This window comes from Bufo bufo, chromosome 6 (genome assembly GCF_905171765.1).
Source record: "Bufo bufo chromosome 6, aBufBuf1.1, whole genome shotgun sequence".
Lineage (NCBI taxonomy): Eukaryota > Metazoa > Chordata > Amphibia > Anura > Bufonidae > Bufo > Bufo bufo.
In genome coordinates this window covers 395425293-395450014 of record NC_053394.1, presented here as the reverse complement: position 1 = coordinate 395450014, position 24722 = coordinate 395425293, and the positions used below count along the sequence as shown (strand labels likewise).

Genomic DNA, 24722 nt, shown 5'->3' with positions numbered 1-24722 from the left:
CCTACAATATAGGATCCGCTCAGTGGAGATCTTCTATATAAGATCCTTCTCCTGATTGACCTGTCAAGAATGGACAGGGACAAGATGGCGGAGAGTATAATAAATCTTTCCCTAGAGATCCTCTTCCGGCTTACTGGAGAGGTGAGAGGTTCTGATGATGTCACATTACATCATCTTATCTATGTTACTAACAGATGAACATGACTGGAGAAGTGAGGGGCCTAGGACATGTATGGAGTGATAGTTATTACTGTGTCTCTCCATATCCAGGACTACACTGTAGTGAAGAAGACCTCTAGTGAGCGCTGTCAGGCCCCTGTGTCTGAAGGATGGGGAAGAACCCTAAGCCCAATCACGGGGTCTCCACCTCACCCCCTGATACATGAGGAAATCAATAGAGAGAAGATCCTAGAACTCACCAACAAGATGATTGAGCTGCTGACTGGAGAGGTGACACTGCTGGGAATGCTGGGACATTATACAGGAACGCTATGAAGGGATCTGGGTGATGACTGTATCATTGTGTTGTCAGGTTCCTATAAGGTGTCAGGATGTCACAGTCTATTTCTCCATGGAGGAGTGGGAGTATTTAGAAGGACACAAAGATATGTACAAGGACGTCATGATGGAGAATCACCGGCCTCTCACATCCCCAGGTAATAGACACGACTAAATAAACATGTCCTCTCATTATCTGTATGTAAGGGATGAATTCGGTCAATGGATGTGTTTATTACAGTTAAGGAAGAGAGAAGAACACCGGAGAGATGTCCCAGTCCTCTTCTTCCACAGGATGGTTCAGAAGAATCTCACAATGTCCCACAGGATGATCAGGTAGATAGAGATAAGATCTCATGAAATGTCCCCTATGATCTGTAGAAGGCTGTGAAGATCCTGTGTTCAGTCTTGTTTTATCCACCAGTATTATATGTTTTATCCTTGTATAATGAGAAAGGTGGAGATGGCAGGATTACAGCTGACCATAGCTTTCTGGTTCTCACAATTTTCTGCCCATGGCGACTTTTACATTGGCCTTCTCTGTGAACTGCTGCAGACTTTTGTGGTTGCACACAGGTGGGACTACAGTTCTCAGAGCAGTCCTCAGCTGAGACTGTGTGATACTGCAACTTGTCAACCAGCATTGAGTTGTGCCCAAATTGTCAGCTTTTGCCTCTCCTACAATGCATCTTTAGATCTCTAGATGGCTATTCCCTTCCTATAGCCTGCCTTGAATTTCACACTGAGTTGCACTATGCACAGAGAAAGGAGTTCTGTTGTTGTCAGTTCTCACCTGATGTGTTCTCTCCTGCTTTTACATGCTGCAATCTCCTCGACTGTATGAGCGATGGCTTCTGCTACAGATTCATTGCTTCTGGGCAGCAGATCGCTGTTCACACATCACAGTCTGATGTCTAGAAACAATGATCTAATGTGCTGCATGAATGATGAACCCACCCGATGAAGAATAGTTTTGCTTGTTAATTAGTTGATTGACAGCACAGTTACACATTTCTGCATTACAAACTTCTGGTTGGAATAACTCAGCAATCAGATTGGATTTATACAGATATTTGGGTCAGATAACTCCTGCTGTCCGGTCACTTTTGGTCCTCATTCTAATTACTGATCTTTTCAGGTCATATAAAACCTTCCACACGACTTCTCCAACCGTCTGATGACTTCTACAATATTTCTTTCACAGCTTGTGAATCCGGGTGAAGATCTGAACAATATTAATCCTACAGAGACATATGTGAGGGGTGATGAGCAGAGTACAGAGGACATCCCTACAGATAACCGCCCAGGTGAGTAGTGACCACTAAGTAAAGCAGAGAAGACCCACAGATTCTACTCCTTTACTGGATACTACTATTTTATGTTGCATTTTTAGGTTCTGTCTTTCAGTCTTTATAGCATTATATTCACAGATTCAGTTAAAATTTTAATTTAAATATTAATGAAAATGTGATAGCGTTATAGGTGATCGGTCATATGGGCGCAGCTCCGTCTGATTCAGTAAAATGGGTCTGAGCTGCAATGCCAAGTACAGCCACTATGTAATAGACGGTTACTAATGATTGTCTGAGGAATGTTCTGCCATGCTGAATGCATTTGGGCAAGCAAATTAGGAAGATCTGCTGATGGTATCTAACTTTGCAATTGCTGCCCGATGAGAGACAAGTCCTGAAACACTGCAGGACATGGTAGCACATGTAGGCCATGCAGGCTGCTCACAGTAGAATGAGCAACATGCAGCTTTGTGCTGTCTTGTTGAAAAACAGCTCCTTTGGACATTTTGGAGGAATGACTGTACCACTGGTTCCACGGCCAAATGAATGTAATGTTAAGCTGTAAGTGTACCAGAAATAGAGGGGCCTGGCTACTGTACAATATGCCACCCCACACCATAATCCCAGGAGTGGGACGGGTGTGGCAGTCTTTTGTGAAGGCTTTTTCATGGCGTTGCCCATGTGGTCTTCAGATCCATCTCTTGCTCTCATTGTATCCGAGACACATGCATTTCACATTGCTGAATAGGATAGACCACCACTGCAGCCTCCATTGCTGTGTCTTGTTGTGCTCCATGATAGCCTTTGAAAGAGGTGAAGTGAGGTCAATGGAACTCCTGTAGTTGTACATCTGACTTGTAGCTCAGTGTCAACAAGTGGTGATAACTGTGCTGCCATCAGGATTTTATGTCCCTCCCACATGCCAAAGACTGAAACTAGGTGCTTGACAGTTTCATCTGCACATCTTAGCCACACCTGCTACTCCCTCTATCATGGTAACTAGGACGAAGTTTTGAAAAATTTGATTTGGCCGATTCACAAAATTTTGCCCAAAAATGTTATTTGTTTTCAATTAGTCACGAATTGCTATGAATCAAGTATACCCGTTTGTCATGTGGCTTCGGGAATGTATGGAGAGGGCTGGTGCAGTGAGCCCACTCCATATGCACTCGGCCACAATCGAGGGGAATAGCGATGCCGTCATTTAACCCCTCAGACGCCGCAATCAACTCCGATCGATGCATCTGTGAGGTAAGGCTGTGAGATGCGGCTTCCTCTGCCTTCTGATCTGAGCCCCTACATTGAAATTGCGGGGCTCCGATGGCTTATCATGACAGCCTGGATGTTTTTGAAGCTTTCTATGGCTGCCATGGTAAGCTCCCTGCTGTGCTGTGCACAAGGCACAGTAAAAATAGACATCTTATTCACCCCAATTTGAGAATCAAGGCGTAATAGAATTGCTTATCTATGTAACAAGGTGGGCATCCCAATAACAATTCAATTGCACAAATTATTCAACCCAACTTGAGAATCAAGGTCTAATGGAATTGCTTATCTATTAAACAAGGTGGACACTGTTCAATTCGATAGCTCTGTGCAGGGATTTATACAAAGTTGGCAGTCTCCTATGGATCCCTGCAGTCTCCGTGCACTGTCCCTGCAGTTTCCCTATCCAAGATTCTACATTTTAAGCTTTATTAAATACTGTCACTAGCACTTGTCACATCTGTTCCTATGCTCAGCTCACAGTGAAATGGCAAAGACCATGCGGTATAAGGCTTTTAAACTGCTGTGACATCACAGGGGTTGTTGATTGGCTGGCTGCATTGCCTTATGGGTGTTACAGGGCTTTTTACTTTCATTTTGTAACACGTGTAGCTGTCATTTTAGGAAAAAAGTTATCCATTATCCGAGGTCGATTTGCATAAAACTTTGTTTTAATACTGTACAGAATGGGCGCTCTGTACAGTATTAGAATGTATTAGCTCCGATGAGCTGAAGTTATTACTTTGCAAAGTCTTGTGATACTTTGTGTAATAACTCTGGAAATTAATTTCTACTGTAGAAAACCTTTGTACCGAACTCTGGTTCGGTTCCAAGTGGTCCGGTACAAAGGTTTTTTACAGTAGAAATTAATTTCTGATTTCTCACAAGACTAAACGTCGGATCAAATTCCACTTCAGATGCTTTGATTCGCTCAACACTGTTAAAAAATGGTGATGCTAAGTTTTTGTTTTTTTTATGTAGTAAAACAAACCCACAAGTTTGGTATCGTTTTTATTTTTCCCTTGATAAATTGAATGGTGCCCTTTAACCAGCTCCCGACCGCCTAACGCAGGGATGCGTCCTGCGAGCGGCCGGGTTATTCCTCGTTGACGCATCGGCGCGCCATCTCGCGAGAGGCGAGATTTCGCGTGAACGCGTGCGCACACACAGCGATGCGCAGCTAAGAAGATGATCTACATCCTGCCAGCAGCGATCATTCGCTGGCAGGCTGTAGATGTGATTTTTTTTAACCCCAAAAAGGTATATTAGATGCTGTTTTGATAGCAGCGTCTAATATACCTGCTACCTGGTCCTCTGGTGGTCCCTTTTGCTTGGATCGACCACCAGAGGACACAGGCAGCTCTGTAAGTAGCACCAATCACTACACTACACCCCCCCCCCCCTGTCACTTATTAACCCCTTATTAACCCCTGATCACCCCATATAGACTCCCTGATCACCCCCCTGTAAGGCTCCATTCAGACGTCCGTACGTGTTTTGCGGATCCACGGATCCGCAAAACACGGACACCGCGGTTCCGCAAAACACGGACACCGGCAATGTGCTTTCCGCATTTTGCGGATCCGCACATTGACAGAACTATATAGAAAATGCCTTTTCTTGTCCGCAATTGCGGACAAGAATAGGACATGTTCTATAGGCTCTACAAAAAACGCAGTGTTCGCCCGATCAGGCCTGATCTTGTGCGCACACTTGCGTTCAGTCCGCCCCACCGCAGTAACAGAATTTTTTTTTTCTGATCACTGCAAAAACACAGTAAAATCGCTGCGGCGCTATAAAGATCACTTTTGAGGGGCATGGCGAGTTCATAGAAGATTTATTTTTTTGGCACAAGTTAGCGGAAATTGTTTTTTTTTCTTACAAAGTCTCATATTCCACTAACTTGTGACAAAAAATAAAATCTCACATGAACTCACCATACCCCTCACGGAATCCAAATGCGTAAAATCTTTTTGACATTTATATTCCAGACTTCTTCTCATGCTTTAGGGCCCCTAAAATGCCAGGGCAGTATAAATACCCCACATGTGACCCCATTTTGGAAAGAAGACACCGCAATGTATTTCGTGAGGGGCATGGCGAGTTCATGTAAAATTTTATTTTTTGTCACAAGTTAGTGGAATATGAGACTTTTTAAGAGAAAAAAATAATAATAAATCATTTTCCGCTAAACTTATGCAAAAAAAATAATTCTAGGAACTCGCCATGCCACTCACGGAATACCTTGGGGTGTCTACTTTCCAAAATGGGGTCACTTGTGGGGTATTTATACTGCCCTGGCATTTTAGGGGCCCTAAAGCGTGAGAAGTAGTTTGGAATCCAAATGTGTAAAAAATGCCCTGTGAATTTCTAAAGATACTCATTGGAATTTGGGCCCCTTTGTGCACCTAGGCTGCAAAAAAGTGTCACACATGTGGTATCGCCGTACTCAGGAGAAGTAGGGCAATGTGTTTTGGGGTGTATTTTTACATATACCCATACTGTGTGGTAGAAATATCTCTGTAAAATGACAACTTTGTATAAAGAAAATGGGAAAAGTTGTCTTTTACAGAGAGATTTATCTCACCCAGCATGGGTATATGTAAAAATACACCCCAAAACACATTGCCCTACTTCTTCTGAGTACGGCGATACCACATGTGTGACACTTTTTTGCAGCCTATGTGCGCAAAGGGGCCCAAATTCCAATGAATACTTTTAGGATTTCACAGGGCATTTTTATGCATTTGGATTCCAAACTACTTCTCACACTTTAGGGCACCTAAAATGCAAGGGCAGTATAAATACCCCACAAGTGACCCCATTTTAGAAAGAAGACACCCCAAGGTATTCCGTGAGGGGTATGGTGAGTTCATGTAAAATTTTATTTTTTGTCACAAGTTAGTGGAATATGAGACTTTGTAAGAAAAAAAAAAAATTCATTTTCTGCTAACTTGTGACAAAAAATAAAAACTTCCATGAACTCACTATTCCCATCAGCAAATACCTTAGGGTGTCTACTTTCCGAAATGGGGTCATTTGTGGGGTGTTTCTACTGTCTGGGCATTGTAGAACCTCAGGAAACTTGACAGGTGCTCAGAAAGTCAAAGTGCGTAAATTCACATTTTTGCACCATAGTTTGTAAACGCTATAACTTTTACCCAAACCAATAAATATACACTTATTGCATTTTTTTTTATCAAAGACATGTAGAACAATAAATTTTGATTTTTTTTTTATAGAAATGTAGTTTTATTTGAAAAATTTTACAACAGAAAGTGAAAAATGTCATTTTTTTGCAAAACTTCGGTCAATTTTGATTAATATCAAAAAAAGTAAAAATGTCAGCAGCAATGAAATGCCACCAAATGAAAGCTCTATTAGTGAGAAGAAAAGGAGGTAAAATTCATTTGGGTGGTAAGTTGTATGACCGAGCAATAAACCGTGAAAGTAGTGTAGTGCAGAATTGTCTGGTCATTAAGGGGGTTTAAGCTAGGGGAGCTGAGGTTAAATAGTGCAACTTATGCCCTAAAAATAAACCCTCATATGAATGGATAATTAGAAAAGTTATTGCTATTGCAGTGAGCCGGACCGTGGGTGCAGTTACACGGACACCAATTATGCAGTGGGTCAGGAGATGAGTATAATAGTCTATGGTTTTTGTTTGTGACGCCAATTGCAGCGTGCGTAGGGTACTGTCGCAGGGCCCTTTAGGCCCCTTTCACAGGGGCGAGTATTCCGCGCGGATGCGATGCGTGAGTTGAACGCGTTGCACCCGCACTGAATCCGGACCCATTCATTTCTATGGGGCTGTTCACATGAGCGGTGATTTTCACGCATCACTTGTGCGTTGCGTGAAAATCGCAGCATGCTCTATATTCTGCATTTTTCACGCAACGCAGGCCCCAAGCAAGTGCGGATGCGGTGCGATTTTCACGCACGGTTGCTAGGAGACGATCGGGATGGAGACCCGATCATTATTATTTTCCCTTATAACATGGTTATAAGGGAAAATAATAGCATTCTGAATACAGAATGCATAGTACAATAGCGCTGGAGGGGTTAAAAAAATAAAAAATTTAACTCACCTTAATCCACTTGCTCGCGCTGCCGGCATCTCGTCTGTCTCCTTCTTTGCTGAACAGAACCTGTGGTGAGCATTCATTGCAGGAACAGGACCTGTGGTGATGTCACTCCGGTCATCACATGATCTTTTACCATGGTGATGGATCATGTGATGACCGGAGTGACGTCACCACAGGTCCTGTTCCTGCAATGAATTCTCACCACAGGTCCTGTTCAGCAAAGAAGGAGACAGAAGGAGATGCCGGGCTGCGCGATCAAGTGGACTAAGGTGAGTTAAATTATTATTATTTTTTTTTAACCCCTCCAGCGCTATTGTACTATGCATTCTGTATTCAGAATGCTATTATTTTCCCGTTTATAACCATGTTATAAGGGAAAATAATACAATCTACACAACCCCGATCCCAAGCCCGAATTTCTGTGAAGAAGTTCGGGTTTGGGTACCAAACATGCGCGATTTTTCTCACGCGAGTGCAAAGCGTATTACAATGTTTTGCACTCGCGCGGAAAAATCCTGCGTGTTCCCGCAACGCACCCGCACATTTTGCCGCAACACCCGTCTGAAAGAGGCCTTAAGGTGTTGCAACTCACGTACCAGGTTAGGAATGCCAGAGTGGTATAATGTCTCTGTGTGGTAGCAGTAATAGTGTCAATGGTGTCTCCTACCTTGGTACGGCTGGACTCCTGGATCCTGGCTCACTTGCAATAAAATGAGTGTGTTGCTAGTAGGAGTAATTGAGGAACTTGGTAGCAATGAATGAGATCCTGACTTGGAAGAGTACAGAAATGATTTTTTAAGGGCTCATGCACACAGGCATATGAAGCCCCAAACAGGGTCTGTAATCCGGAAGGTTTGGGGGCGGATGAAAGGAAGCTTACGGAAGCATTCTGGCGTGTTCCCGTGGGATTTCAGTCCGTCCTTCCGCACCGTTTAAAAATGTAACATGTTCTTTATTTAAAAAAAAATAAAAATTCAGAATGGAAAGATTATTATTATTCAAGCGAATGGTCCACATCTGCAAATGGCAGCTACACGGCCGGTGCCCATGCATTGCGAACCGCAGCACGGGCATGGCTGGCTAGCGGTCATTAGCCCTAACACTGTAGATATGAATTCCTTTAAAAAATATATATATATTTCCATATTCCATGTGTAAAATCGAAATCTTTAGAAATATATACTATTAACCGGGTGGTATTTCACTTAAAAAATGTATTGGGGTTAAAACCAGAGTGGCCGAACATGGTGGATGGATCAAACATGGCCGCTGGATTATTGCCATAAGGGACAGGAGCCTGAAAACTAGTAGCTGCCATATACCGTATTTTTTGCCCTATAAGACGCACCGGCCCATAAGACGCACCTAGGTTTTTGAGGAGGTAAATAAATATTTTGAACCAAAAGGTGTGCTTTTGGTGGGTTTTGAACTAATGGTGGTCTGTGGGTGACACTGTTATGGGGGATCTGTGGATGGCACTGTTATGGGGGATCTGTGGATGGCACTGTTATGGGGGCATCTGTGGATGGTACTGTTATGGGGGCATCTGTGGATGGCACTGTTATGGGGGCATCTGTGGATGGCACTGTTATGGGGGCATCTGTGGATGGCACTGTTATGGGGGATCATTGTGGGGGCATCTGTGGATGACACATATATAGAATCTTATCTAATGTGTCATCCACAGATCCCCCATAACAGTGTCCCTGTGTAGTGAATGGGGGCTGGCATCTGGTTCTGTAATGGCAGCGGGGCTTGGTGCAGTCACTGTATTCTACTACACCGGGCCCCGCTCACTGTAGTATACTTATATCTAACTTGTGGGTATTGTTAAAGTATTCAAATCCTCTTAAATCCAGTGCTGTACTACTTACTACTAACTTCTTGGCAGTCAGGAGGCCGGGCGGGCGGGCGCTCGCAGCGTAGCTCACTACGTCACGCGCCTGCTCCGCCTGCTTCATTCATAAAGTGGGCGGAGCAGGCGCGTGACGTAGTGAGCTACGCTGCGAGCGCCCGCCCGCCCTCCTGACTGCCAAGAAGTTAGTAGTAAGTAGTACAGCACTGGATTTAAGAGGATTTGAATACTTTAACAATACCCACAATTTAGATATGATTACCGTATACTACAGTGAGCGGGGCCCGGTGTAGTAGAATACAGTGACTGCACCGGGCCCCGCTGCCATTACAGAAACAGATGCCGGCCCCCAGCCCCTCCTCCCTCTCAGCCATACACCCGACGGTCGCAGCATTCGCCACCATAAGACGCATTGCTATTTTTCCCCCCACTTTTGGGGGGTGGAAAGTGTGACTTATAGGGCGAAAAATACGGTAATATGTCAAAAATATGTCAAACAGGGGCTGTTGCTGATGTGGGGTTTGGCTGGTTAGGTGCATAGCACAATATGCAAATTATTGCTGTTGTAAACTGCTGAAAAGGCCCCTTTTGTATGAGAATTACATAGAGGGGCCACATGGGGTCAATAGTTGACCACTATATACATTTTGCTCAATAATATCCAGCTCCTCCTTTCTCTACATCTTGCTGACTTTTCTCAGACATGGAAAATGCAAAGGATGATTTGGCTGAAGTAAAGCCAGCAAAATAGTCAACAACCTGAAAAGGGAGGGACTGTAATACCAGCAACTTGCACGTTCATCTTCTGCACCGTTGTGCACACATACTGTTGTCTTTTTGAAATCACCTTGGTGATCGATTGCTGTTGAAACAAGTGACGAGGAGGAGGAGAACTATCAGGAGCAATAGACGACATTGAAACCAATGGGAAAGAACAACTTCTGCTGACGTTGACGAGGCCTGACTGCTGGAGAGTGGGTGCGGCCCAGTGGGAGATGCAGCGGTTGCTGCATCAGGCTGTACCACTAAATGAGTGGCACAGTTTTTACACATGTACAGCGTTTTACCCTCCACCTTTGCATGATGCCTGCCGCTGATTTGATTAACCTGTGCACTGCTAGTGTGTTCCTCAGAGGTAGTCTCCTGAGTAGCCGAAGGTGTACCCTTCCCACGTTTGGCTCTAGATCTCCCACTGCTTCCACTCTGCTGTCTCTCGGGCACGCGTCCACCCTCACCTCCTGTTGATGACTATGTCCGCTGTTCATCCAGCTCCCACGTGCGATCAGATACATCATCATCTACATATTTTTGAGAGCCATCTTCATCTGACTCTTGCGCACGTCCCTGACCTCTCACAACATGTGCTCCCACATATGCTCCCATCATCCATAGTTGCATGTCTAAAGGAGTCCACAGCGGACCTTTGCTCCAAGTCTGTCCTGTCCTGTAACTGCCAACTGTCCCCCCAAAGGTCATAGTCACTGAAAAGCGGAGCAGAGCCTCCGGCTATCATTAATTTAATTAATTGGCTAACATACCGAGCAGCAAAAGCAAGAGACAGGTTCAGGGCAGGTTGCATAGAGGCAGTATTGGGCCATGCCAACTAAGCGTAGTGTCAGAAGAACCCACCGATTTGCTGGCTGTGTGTATTTGTTGTCACTTGATATGATGTTGAAGAGAGAGTCAACCATTCCAGTACAACTGGATTGTTGGTCAAAACAGGACCACTGGATGACACTGGCAGCTATGGCCTGTTGCTGTGGCTGCTGCTACCACCACTACTTCTTCTGCTGCTACTTGTGCCAGCTACAGCATCATTTTTGCCACTTCATGTTCCTTTGGAAGGCCCACCCAACTGTCTGCTGGCTGTAATGTATAACAACTGTATACAGGCATTCGCTATGATAAATTTTGCTCCACTTCACACATACAGGCTTAAATATTTTACTGTTGCCTAATACTGACACTATGTAACACAAAAGCTAACATAAGGCATTCATGGTAACATATATAGTAACATAGTGACATAGTGTGTAAGGCTGACAAAGACATCTGTCCATCTAGTTCAGTCTGTTATCCTGCAAGTTAATCCAGAGGAAGACAAAAAAAAAACATGTGAGGTAAAAGCCAATTTTCCTCAATTTAAGGAAAAAAAACTTCTGACTTCAATCAGGCAGTCAGAATAACTCCCTGGATCAACAACCCATCTCTAGTGACTATAATCTGTAATATTATTACCCTCCAGAAAAAATATCTAGGCCCCTCTTGAATTCCTTTAGTGAACTCACCATCACCACCTCCTCAGGCAGAGAGTTCCATAGTCTCACTGCTCTGCTACCATAAAGAATCCTCTTCTATGTTTGTGTAGAAACCTTCTTTCCTCCAGACGCAGAGGACGTCCCCTCGACAGTCACAGTCCTGGGGATAAATAGATGATGGAAGAGAACTCTGTACTGACCCCTGATATATTTATACATAGTTATTAGATCTCCCCCTTAGTAATTTTTTATTTTTTAGGTGAATAACCCTAATTTTGGTAATCTTTCTGGTATTGTAGTCCAACCATTCCAGTTATTACTTTAGTTGCCCTCCTCTGAACCCTCTCCAGCTCTACTATATCTGCCTTGTTCACAGAAACCCAGAACTGTTACACAGTACTCCATGTGTGGTCTGACTAATGATTTGTAAAGTGGCAGGACTATGTTCTCATCACTGACATCTATGCCCATTTTGATGCAACCCATTATCTTATTGGCCTTGGCAGCAGCTGCCTGGCACTGGTTTCTAAAGTTTACTGTCCACTAAAAGTCCTCTTTCAAGTCGGTGTTACCCATTGTTTTACCATTTAGTATGTACAGGTGACTTGCATTATTCCTTCTCATGAATGTTAAACCTCATCTGCCACTTTTCTGCCCAAGCCTCCCATTTATCCAGATCCATCTGTAGCAGTATGCAGTCCTACTGTCCTCTCTAGTGTGTGTGTATGTATATACTCCCCTCTGTAGTATATATACTGTCCTCTGTAATTAGTATATACAATACACTATCCTCTGTAGTCTGAATATACAGTACTGTCCTCTGTAGTATATATACAGCAGGGCTCCAGATGGCGACCAAAATGGTCGCCAATGCGACTTAGAATTTACAAATGGCGACAAGACTTTTTAGTCTTGTCGCCATTTGCGACTAGACCCGCCGCCGCAGCTCTGCTCAATACAGCGGCGGCACAGGAGATGATCATTCTCAGCAGCGCAGGAGGAGTCTCTCCCTCCCCCCTGTGCTGCTGCTGCCGCCGCCTCCACCAATAAGAAGAGACGGGAGGAGGAGGGGAGGGGCTGTGGCCACTGCGCCACCAATGAAGATAACTGACCTGTAATACAAATACAGGAGGCGGGTACCGGAATCAAATAGCCGACACCCGACCTCTATGACAGGGAGCTGCGATCAGCTGCAGTTGAGTTAACCCTTCAGGTGCGGTACCTGAGGGGTTAATTGTAGCTGATCGCAGCTCCCTGTCACAAAGGTCGGGTGCCAGCTATTTGATTCCGGCACCCGCCTCCTGTATTTGTATAAGAAACGTTGGTGGCACAGTGCGCCCCCCCCCAAGTATAAGAAACGTTGGTGGCACAGTGCGCCCCCCCCCCCAGTATAAGAAACGTTGGTGGCACAGTGCGCCCCCCCCCTTCCCCAGTATAAGAAACGTTGGTGGCACAGTGCGCCCCCCCCCCCCAGTATAAGAAACGTTGGTGGCACAGTGCGCCCCCCCCTTCCCCAGTATAATTAACGTTGGTGGCACAGTGCGCCCCCCCCCCAGTATAATGAACATTGGTGGCTCAGTGGGAAGTGCCAATGAGGGTTAAAAATAATAAAAGAAAATTTACTCACCTCCTCCAGTTGATCCGTAGCTGCCGGTCTCCTGTACTTACTTCTTTCTTCAGGACCTGTGGTGACATCACTGAGCTCATCACATGGCCCATTACCATGGTGATGTATCATGTGATGAGCACAGTGATGTCACCACAGGTCCTGAAGAAAGAAGTAAGTACAGGAGACCGGCAGCTACGGATCAACTGGAGGAGGTGAGTAAATTATTTTTTTATTTTTTAACCCTTATTGGCACTTCCCACTGCGCCACCAATGTTTATTATATTGGGGGGGGGGGGCACACTGCGCCACCAATGTTTATTATATTGGGGTGATGGGGGGGGGCGCACTGCGCCACCAATGTTTATTATATGGGGGGGGCGCACTGCGCCACCAATGTTTATTATATTGGGGGGGGGGGGCACACTGCGCCACCAATGTTTATTATATTGGGGTGATGGGGGGGGGGCGCACTGCGCCACCAATGTTTATTATATGGGGGGGGCGCACTGCGCCACCAATGTTTATTATATGGGGGGGCGCACTGCGCCACCAATGTTTATTATATTGGGGTGATGGGGGGGCACACTGCGCCACCAATGTTTATTATATTGGGGTGATGGGGGGGCACACTGCGCCACCAATGTTTATTATATTGGGGTGATGGGGGGGCGCACTGCGCCACCAATGTTTATTATACTGGAGTGTTGGGGGGGCACACTGCGCCACCAATGTTTATTATATTGGGGTGTTGGGGGGGCACACTGCGCCACCAATGTTTATTATATTGGGGTGTTGGGGGGGCGCACTGCGCCACCAATGTTTATTATATTGACCTTCTACTTAGCAGTCTGTATTCAGAATGCTATTATTTCCCCTTATAACCATGTTATAAGGGAAAATAATAATCATCGGGTCTCCATCCCAATCATCTCCTAGCAACCGTGCGTGAAAATCGCACCGCATCCGCACTTGTTTGCGATTTTCACGCAGCCCCATTAACTTCTATGGGGCCTGCGTTGCGTGAAAAACGCAGAATATAGAGCATGCTGCGATTCTCACGCAACGCACAAGTGATGTGTGAAAATCACCGCTCATGTGCACAGCCCCATAGAAGTGAATGGGTCCGGATTTAGTGCGGGTGCATTCCGGTATTCTGAATGCCGGATCCGGCACTAATACATTCCTATGGGGAAAAATGCTGGATCCGGCGTTCAGGCAAATCTTCAGTTTTTTTCGCCGGAGATAAAACCGTAGCATGCTGTGGTTTTATCTTTTGCCTGATCAGTCAAAATGACTGAACTGAAGACGTCCTGATGCATCCTGAACGGATTACTCTCCATTCAGAATGCATGGGGATATGCCCGATCAGTTCTTTTCCGGTATAGAGCCCCTGTGACGGAACTCTATGCCGGAAAAGAAAAACGCTAGTGTGAAAGTAGCCTAAAATATTAAGTTTAAATCCCCCCTTTCCCAATTTTACATATAAAATATATAAACATTAAATAAATAAACATATTACATAGCGCTGCGTCCGAAAAGTCCAAACTATTAAATTATTAAAAAGTATCTCCTATGCGGTGAGCATTCGCCATTTTTTAGTCACCTTGTCACCCCAAAAAATAGCATAGGACTGTTCTATTATGGGCCGAACGTTTCATAAAATGCTAAATGCACGCGGCTTTTTTTGGTGTTTTTTTTTTTTTTTTTTTGCGCGGTATTGAGTATCGAAATACTTTTTTATGGTGACGAAAGCGAATCAAAATTTTGGTTTCAAAACAACCCTACGCCGATCTGATCAGCGTAGCGTTGTCACGATAGCAAAATTTTGATTCAGTTTCGATTTGGCGACTAAAAATTTGATTTGGCTCCTAAATTTTTCAGTTCAGGAGCCAATGGCTACTAGGTATTTTTTTTAGTCTGGAGCACTGTACAGTATATTGTCCTCTGTAATATATAACTATTGTAAGGGATCGCTTTACTACAGGGGGTCACTCTCACAGACTTCCTCGCCAGACACCAAGTTTAAGGTCCAAATTTGTGATTTATTATCGTACTTCAGCATCAACAAAACAAAATAAACACCTGCCCGTCTAGGCACTACCTATTACACAAATAACGTATCCCTGTCTCGCCTTGTATAACACAGTTCACACCAGTGATCAGATGCTGCTTTCCCAGCCTAACCTCCAGCAGCCTCCATGCTGCTCCCACAACAGTGTTTCTTGGGGGATAGTGGTCTAGAAGTCTTCCCAACGCTGACCGTGCGACCCTCTTCCTTAGATGTTGCTGGACCCCCCTCCCCAAACCTCAGGCTAAACCCAGCCTTGTGGTCTCTCAGCCCTCACGGCTCAGACCACACAGAACCATTCCAGGCTTCTGTGTGCAAGACACCACCCCCTCTCACTCTGAGGAATCCTTTATCCCCAGGTGATTACTGCACCTGGTCTTGCTTCAGACCTGGTGATTGTGGGGAAGACACAGCAAATCCTACCATATATCTCCCCTAACAACCATGAGGCCTGTCACTGCCTCACAATATATATTGTTCATTTTAAGTGTGCTATTTGCATTTGGAATCTGTTGCTGTCAACTCTCAAGATGAGATCCAAAGAGTTGTCACAGCCATCATTAAGCTGAAAAAAACAAAACAAACCCATCAGAGAGATAGCAAAAACATTAGGCATGACCAAAACAACAGTTTGGAACATTCTTAAAAAGATGGAACGCATCAGTGAGCTCAGCAACACCAAAAGACCCGGAAGACCACGGAAAACAACTGTGGTGGATGACCGAAGAATTCTTTCCCTGGTGAAGAAAACACCCTTCACAACAGTTGGCCAGATCAAGAACACTCTCCAGGAGGTAGATGTATGTGTGTCAAAGTCAACAATCAAGAGAAGACTTCACCAGAGTGAATACAGAGGGTTCACCACAAGATGTAAACCATTGGTGAGCCTCAAAAAACAGGAAGGCCGGATTAGACATCTAAAAAAGCCTTCACAGTTCTGGAACAACATCTTATGGACAGATGAGACCAATATCAACTTGTACCAGAGTGATGGGAAGGGAAGAGTATGGAGAAGGAAAGGAACTGCTCATGATCCTAAGCATACCACCTCATCAGTGAAGCATGGTGATGGTAGTGTCATGGCGTGGACATGTATGGCTGCCAATGGAACTGTTTCTCTTGTATTTATTGATGATGTGACTGCTGAAAAAAGCAGCCGGATGAATTCTGAAGTGTTTCGGGCAATATTATCTGCTCATATTCAGTCAAATGCTTTAGAACTCATTGGACGGCGCTTTACAGTGCAGATGGACAATGACCCAGAGCATACTGCAAAAGCAACCAAAGAGTTTTTTAAGGGAAATAGTGGAATGTTATGCAACGGCCAAGTCAATCACCTGACCTGAATCCGATTGAGCATGCATTTCACTTGCTGAAGACAATACTGAAGGGAAAATGCCCCAAGAACAAGCAGGAACTGAAGACAGTTGCAGTAGAGGCCTGGCAGAGCATCACCAGGGATGAAACCCAGCGTCTAGTGAGGTCTATGCGTTCCAGACTTCAGGCTGTAATTGACTGCAAAGGATTTGCAACCAAGTATTAAAAAGTGAAAGTTTGATTTATGATGATTATTCTGTCCCATTACTTTTGGTCCCTTAACAAGTGGGAGGCACATATGCAAACTGTTGTATTTCCTACACCGTTCACCTGATTTGGATGTAAATACCCTCAAATTAAAGCTGACAGTCTGCAGTTAAAGCACATCTTGTTTGTTTCATTTTAAATCCATTGTTGTGGTGTATAGAGCCAAAAATTTTAGAATTGTGTTGATGTCCAAATATTTATGGATCTGACTGTATATTGAAGAGAATAGGGCAAATACTGACCCCTGAGGTACTCCGCTAGTGACATTGACCCAATCTGAGTGTGTACCATTAATAACCACCCTCTGTTTTTTATCACTGAGTCAGGTACTTACCCACATACAGACATTTTCTCCCAGTCCAAGCATTCTCATTTTATATACTAACTTTATTGCTTTGGAGAAGTCCAGATATACAACATCCATTGATTCACCTTGGTCAAATCTAAAACTTACCTCCTCATAGAAACTGATTAAATTAGTCTGACATGACCGATCCCTCATGAAGCATGATGATATGGCATTATTTGCTTATTTTCATTGAGGTACTCCAAGATAGCATTTCTTAGAAAACCTTGAAACAGTTTACCAATGACAGATGTTAGACTAACTGGCCTATAGTTTCCCTATAATCAATTGAGTTTTACTGCAAACATGTACAGGGTGAAGTATTTAACTGCAGCATCATACTGATGCAATGTAACGCAACAGCTAACAGAAGTCATTCGTTGTAATCAATTTTGTTCCACTTCACACATGTACAGTGCGAAGTATTTAACTGTGGCGTCATACAGACACCATGTAACACAACAGCCAACAAAAGGCATTCGCTATGATACATTTTGCTACAATGCACACATGTACAGGGATAAGTACAAATGGCATTCGCTGTAATCAATTTTGCTCTACTGCACACATCTAGAGGGCAAAAAATTATACCGTCCTAGAATACGGACGCAACATAACTGTATCACTAAATTAAGGGTTTAATTCTGAATGTGGTTACCATGTAGCGCAAGGAAATTTGGCTTTGTTGCAAATAGAAGGCTTCTTAAACTTTGGACCAAATTCCGCTTCAAATGGTTCCTTTGCTCAGCACTAATGAGTTACCTCTGCCCTCAAATGCACAACTGATTTTTAAAGCTTGAGCAAATTCTGGATTTCAAGTTGGTCCATATAAAAAAATATAATTATTTTAGCTCAATGATTAGAGAGGAATCATCCTGGCATGTACTGCCGGTGATTGAGTTAAATTCCTTTCCTTGCTTGTTCCTGTGTATTGCTATTGGCTACTGTAATTTATTCTGATCTTGACCACACCCACTGCCCGTTACAATGTGTATGTTTTATCTTATCTGACTCCAGAGGGCCAGTATTAGCTCACCTGTAATGTTTTTGGGGATTCTCCCTCTTCCTCAAGCATCCTAGATGTGTTAATGCTTGCTCTCTGGACCTTATTGGACTACTTCCACCCAAGTTCATCAAAGTTACTGGACATTCACAAGATTAGTTATACATAGAGATGAGCAAATCAATTCTAAACTCATTGGATTCATTACAAATTTCCCCAAAAATCTATTTCCCAACGAAGCTGAAGTTTTGGCATTTTGGTTCGGCTGAATGGTTCAACATGTCGCTCATAATTTTAAATATCATATTCAGTTCACTGGGCAGGAAAGAGAGAGGATCGCAGGACCCTCGCCAGCAGGGTTTCCCCATAATTCTTTGCAGTCAGCCTCACAGCCAATCAAGAGGGAGGATATTGACTGGTCTACACAATTTGAGGATCCGGATCAACATTGGGTTGTGTTTAGATTTCTCTCACTATCCCCAGGACTTGTACCAAGTATAAAGACTCTTTTCTGTTTCATCCTTTTTATTTTTATAACTGTTTTGCACACCTGTATGTATGTCTATTTCTTATAACTAAGTACTGTACAATATTTTACATCAAATTCTTTAATGGTTTGTCTTTTAACCTACAACAGACCCATTTAACTCCGTCTTAAATGTATAACTGTTTAGGTTACTGTGTGTCTGCTAGAAAAGTGGCTAGTGCTACTGTGTGTAACTGCCAGATGGACCCCATTTAAATCATGTTGAGAAGCTCTGCAATGTTCAGTGACAGCTTACTGTGCTTCCTTGTCATGGCCCCTCCCATGACAGATGTGAGAAGATCAGGGAGATTGGCAGCACGTGAGGCTATCTGACAGTCTCTGTTCTCACCTTGCAGTTTGTTGTTTAGTGATGACCACACCCCTTGTCAGGTATTGCCTGTGGTCATCACTGAGGCTCTATTTAGATCACTCTCGCACTGCTTACCATGCAGTTGATATTTCCTGCTTGGTGTTTGTTGAGATGGTGTGTTGTTCCTGTGGATCACTGGCTTCTCCATTCTCTCTTTAAAGATAAGTGCTTTTGTTGTGCATTTTGTTGTGACACTTGTGTGTTGTGTTTCTAGGCCTCAGGGAGATGCTGAGTCCTTCACCTGGGAAAGAACCAGTGGTCTTATTCCCTGCCACCGTTCCTAGGACTTCCTGGGTCTCCAGGGCCTAGGTTCCGGTGTATGAGTTTTTCCACCTTCAGGGTCTGCTCATACTGGCAGGAGTCACGGAGAGGTCTAGGGATTCCTAGGAGGTCACCATTCCTCTTCCTTCGCTTTGAGGCCTAGACTCTGGTTTATTTCCTTCTGTGTGTTTTCTTGTGTTGTCCCTTCCCCATTATGTGTGACATTCCTACTTGCCATTCTACTCATATTCCTCCCTCCGAGTCCAGCTCCTTTATCTGTCATCCATTATACCCTAGGTCTCATTCCCTGGCCTGCACTCTCCCCAGCAGCAGGTGTGATGCACTAATCTTATTACACCTGCTGGGCTGAGTGGGAGAGCATACATGCCAGAGATAATCCCCCGGTCTGTGTGTTCTCCTTAGCTCAGCAGGAGAGATGATCTCATTACGTCTGCTGCTGGGAAGAGCATGATGTGCTAGGTATTACTTTATTTTATTTTATTGACAGTACTGAAGCTTCACTACTGTAAAGGGGGGCACTATGGGACAGCTTCTGCATGGGGCCACTAAGAAGCATCAATATAGTAAAGGGTCATAACTACCTTGTAGGGGCACAAAGGCAGCATAACTGCTCCGTGGGGGCACTAAGGCTGCATCAGAACTGTGAAGTTGGCACTATATGGGAATTCCACCGTGAAAAAGGCACTAAGGGGAGATAACTATTGTGTTTTATTCTTGGCAGATGACTGTAATAGGAACATAGAGAAACAGCTGGTATCTTCAGATGATTGTGGTATCACACAAGATACATATGAAGAGCATGCCAATATCCAAGATATAGCTTCATCCAAGCATGGAAAAAAAGTATCATTTGATCCTTCTAAACAGGTCAAATCTTCTGATTCATCACAGACTGTAACACAAAATAAAAGTTACAGAAATGGTGTTAAACATCAAACAGCTCAAGTAAAAGAGAAGCCATTTTCATGTCTAGAATGTGGTAAATGTTTTAAGCAGAAAATGGTTTTTGTTGAACATCAGAGAATTCACACAGGAAAGAAGTCATTTTCTTGTTCAGAATGTGGGAAATGTTTTAACCTTAAATCAGGTCTTGATGACCATCTAAGAATTCACACAGGAGAGAAACCATTTTCATGTTCGGAATGTGGGAAATGTTTTAAGCAGAAATCGGCTGTTGTTGTACACCAGAGAGTTCATACAGGAGAGAGGCCATTTTCATGTTTAGAATGTGGGAGATGTTTTAAGCAGAAAGGAGTTCTTATTACACATCAGAAAATTCACACAAGGGAGAGGCGATTTTCTTGCTCAGAATGTGGGAAATGTTTTTACCGCAAATCAGCTCTTGATGCCCATAAGAGAACTCACACAGGGCAAAAGCTATTATCATGTTCAGAATGTGGGAAATGCTTTTACTATAATTTATCTTTTCTTAAACATCAGAGAATTCACACAGGAGAGAAGCCATTTTCATGTTCCATATGTGGAAAATGTTTTCACTCTTATTCATCTCTCCGGAAACATAAGATAATTCATACAGGAAAGCAGCCATTTTCATGTTCAGAATGTGGTAAATGTTTTAATGATAAATCACGTCTTAATATACATGAGAGAATTCACAATGCAGAGAAGCCATTTTCATGTTCGGAATGTGGGAAATGTTTTAGGGATAAATTCATTCTTGTTGAACATCAGAGAATTCACACAGGGGAGAGGCCATATTCATGTTCTGAATGTGGGAACTGTTATCGCACTAAATCAATTCTTACTATACATGAGAAAATTCACACAGGAGAGAAGCCATTTTCCTGTTCTGAATGTGGTAAATGTTTTCACCAGAATTCAGATCTTGTTACACATCAGAGAGTTCACTCTGGAGAGAAGCTATTTTCCTGTCCGGAATGTGGGAAATGTTTTAAGCATAAATCGGCTGTTGTTGTACACCAGAGAATTCACACAGGAGAAAAGCCATTTTCATGTTTAGAATGCGGGAGATGTTTTAAGCAGAAAGGAGCTCTTGTTGCACATCAAAATCTTCACACAGGAGAGAAGCCATATTCATGTTCAGAATGTGGGAAATGTTTTAAGCAGCAATCAGGTCTTAATGCACATAAAAATGCTCACACAAGAGAGAAGCTATCTTCCTTCTTAGCCCGTTAGTAACCACCCTTACTTGTTTTTATGGTAGTCAGTGTCATTAACTCTTTTGTTTTCAATAACACACTGCCGGGCGGAAACTTCCGCCCGGCAGTGTGTTCGGTGACGTCACCGACTCTGCTGGGCGGGCTTTAGTGCTGCCCTAGCCATTTTACTGGCTAGGGCAGCCAAAAAGCCCCCGATCAGTGCCGGTGACGTCACCAGGCTTCCTGGCAGCCCCATGGAGAGCCCCGGTACGTCACCGGATCTCCAAAAAATGCATTTGCCCTGGCTAAGAAGAGCATCGGAGCATAAACTGCTCCGATGCTCATGTCAAGGGGGCTGCCGGGGTGAAAATGGAGGGATGTCCGGGTTCAACTCTGAACCCGGACAACCCCTTTAAGTTCAGTATTCTGACTTTAGTGAGAATTATTGAAATGTTCTTTTTGTTGTTACCAACAATGTCCATTTGTTTCTATATGCATCTGATATTCTTTTTGTTACTTTGTAATAGGCTAAGTGCAAATACTAAAAATAAAAATAAAGGCCTTGAATGTTGATATTTGTAATATTTACGATTACTTGATTCTTTTACACTATTGTTTTAGTGTTCGCTCACTGCGTCCCCAGTGAGGTGTTGTGACTGGAGTTGGGGGATCACCTGGAAAAGAACTGTTGGTTGGTGTGTCCTCTACTGTGAGGCACAGACTTACGTGCTCCTTTTAGGCTCTTGGTGAACCTCAGTCTATTCTACACATGCGTCTCTTCACAGCTCATGATATACAGGGTGGCAAGCCACTATATTAACATTAGAAAAAAAATTATCTTAAATTCTATGATCATGGTAATAAATCTGGGAAACTATTGTCGAGATTAAAAATAGAAAAATCTAATGTGACATCCAGTAATTTGCATAATTCTCTGCAAAAACGAGAAGTGAATTGTGTAACCCCCGATAGAAGATTGGCACACTCATACATACGGAACCACACGGAATAAAAGCAATTTATTATAACTGTATCTGGTTAAAATACAATAAAAATGCACATGTAATAAAATATCAAAAATAAAAATGAATTAAACAGTGGATTCCATTACTCCCAATGTTACTCGAGTTTTCTTATTGCGGATACTGACATATACAGGTGTCCACAAAAGATTGCAAATGCCCTGGGTATTTCTTTAATATAGCCTACTCTGCTGGTGTGCAGTGGTGTTGCCACTGAGGAAGGGGAGCGCCATCCCCGAAATGCGTCTGGTAAAAGCATCACCCCACAAAGATTTGAACCTCGATTGAACAGTGCACTGTTATTTACAAAGACCTCGAGGATTTGAAAATAGACGCTTCGCACAACCTTCCTTAAACCAGCTGGAAACCATCACTGGGAACACAACCCACGTGACATACAGATTATCGAGACGCCGACATAGCAGAAGCCGGGACGCCGACCTGCAGCCGGATCTAACAACAACTCGAAAAACCAGCTGAGCAAAAGGGAAGGTAAGCCCATGAGTGTGGGTTATTGGCATTGACTTTGACTTACACCCTGTGAAATAATACCAGCACTGATCCTGCCAATGCGATTGTTTTACACAATTTTTTCATGTAGTTTTTTTCAAACGAAAACCTACACGAAAGTATATGCAACATTTTGTGAACATTCTCATGAGAATCAATTACAGAGCATTTGGGAAGCACATGGACTGCATTGATAAGTAGTGGTACATACCTGTGTGCCGTTGGTTCGCTGCTGAGATATAATAGATATCTGCAATTGGGTGTATTCCTATCTCAACCATTGTGATATGCATTAATCAGACACAGAAACAACACGTCTGTTAAGATAGTAGTCATAATTTATGTGCATCTATAGCCGCCTGCACACCAGCAGAGTAGGCTATATTAAAGAAATACCCAGGGCATTTGCAATCTTTTGTAACATTGGGAGCAATTGAATCCACTGTTTAATTCATTTTTATTTTTGATATTTTATTACACGTGCATGTTTATTGTATTTTAACCAGATACAGTTATAATAAATTGTTTAGATTCCGGGTGGCTCCGTATGTATGAGTGTGCCAATCTTCTATCGACAGTTACTTAATTTGAAGGGTGAATTCATCAGACTGTGCACCTTCTGTGATTGTGTGGCTAGTGAGCTATTTCCCAAAAAATTTCCAAAATTGTATAACCCCATCAGAAAAAATGTGGAGAGGAAATCCATGTAATCTGAAGATATGGAGCAGGAACAGTTCAGCCAGACGAGAAGCAGAAGGTAGACCAGGTAGAGGTACAAAATGCATCATTTTAGAGAAACAGTCAGGTACCACCAAGATGACTATGCTACCTTTAGAGGGTGGAAGATCAGTAATAAAGTTAATTCCTATATGTTGTCCAAGTGACTTCAGGCAGAGGAAGGAGGAGACTGGCTGGTTTTAAAGGGGTTAGCCAATAGTATAAATAACCCCCTACAATGCCCAGGCCCCTCCTAAGACAATATTTACCTGGTCCCCGACACCTGCATCCCCCCGTATCCCCACATGGCCACAGCAGCAGCAGACATGGATTCCGGGGACCGGGTAAGTATCGTCTATAGGAAAGGACCGGGAATTGTGTGTGTGTCTGAGGGGGTATTTCTAATATTGGATAGCTCCTTTAACTTAGAAGACTTATTGTATTTTGGGCGCATAGGGTATAAGAGGATACAAAGTCTTGAATATCTTTGTTCATGGAGGACCACCAGTAATGACGAGCAATTAATTTCTGAGTTCCCCCAACTCCAGAAAGACCAGCCATCTTGGAGGCATGACCACATTGAAGGACTTGAAGCAAAAATTGAAGCAAAAATCTTACCCATGGGTACTTCTGATTGTTTGACAGTCGCCACAAAAATGCATCTAGAAGGATCAATTATGGGTTGTGGATCGTCCTCAACATCAGAAACTTCAAAGGACCTAGAAAGAGCAGTGGCTTTAATGTTCTTATCTGCAGAACAGAAATGAAGCTGAAAGTTAAAGCGTGCAAAGAACATTGACCATCCAGATTGTCTGGGATTTTGCCTCTGAGCAGTCTGAATATAGGTCAAATTTTTATGATCAGTGAAGACAATTACAGGATAAAGAGCTCCTTCTAATAAATAACATAATTCTTCAAAGGCCCTCTTTTACTGCTAGTAGTTCTCTCGCCAATTGAATAATTCCTTTCAACAGACAAAAGACTTGGAAAAGAAGCCACATGGTAATAACCTGCCAGAAGAATTTTTTTGAGAAAGCACCATGCCAGCAACGGTGGAGGATGATTCCACCTCCATGAAAAATTGTCTATTGACATCAGGACAATGAAGAATGGGATGTGATGAAGAGAGAGCCAATCAAGTATAGCAGTAACTTTTTCAGGATCCATTTAAAGCCCATGATCTGATTATAATGTAGCCTAAGAAAGGTAAAGATTAAAGATTTAAAAAAAAAACACTTTTCAAATTTTGCATATAAAAGGTTCTGTCATGACCGGCGTGCCGATCACATACGTGACGCACGGGGAGGGAAA

At 43.3% G+C, this 24722-nt stretch overlaps 1 protein-coding gene across 1 annotated transcript; it reads left to right on the top strand.

Moving 5' to 3' along the window:
• Positions 1-308: 308 nt before the first annotated feature.
• Positions 309-21236, top strand: LOC121003543 (gastrula zinc finger protein XlCGF26.1-like). The gene is made up of 5 exons (XM_040435445.1): positions 309-450; positions 533-656; positions 740-834; positions 1637-1805; positions 19764-21236. The coding sequence occupies exons 4-5, from the start codon at positions 1676-1678 to the stop codon at positions 21197-21199; spliced, it is 1566 nt and encodes a 521-aa protein (XP_040291379.1). The 5' UTR covers positions 309-450; positions 533-656; positions 740-834; positions 1637-1675; the 3' UTR covers positions 21200-21236.
• The last annotated feature ends 3486 nt before the right edge of the window (positions 21237-24722 follow it).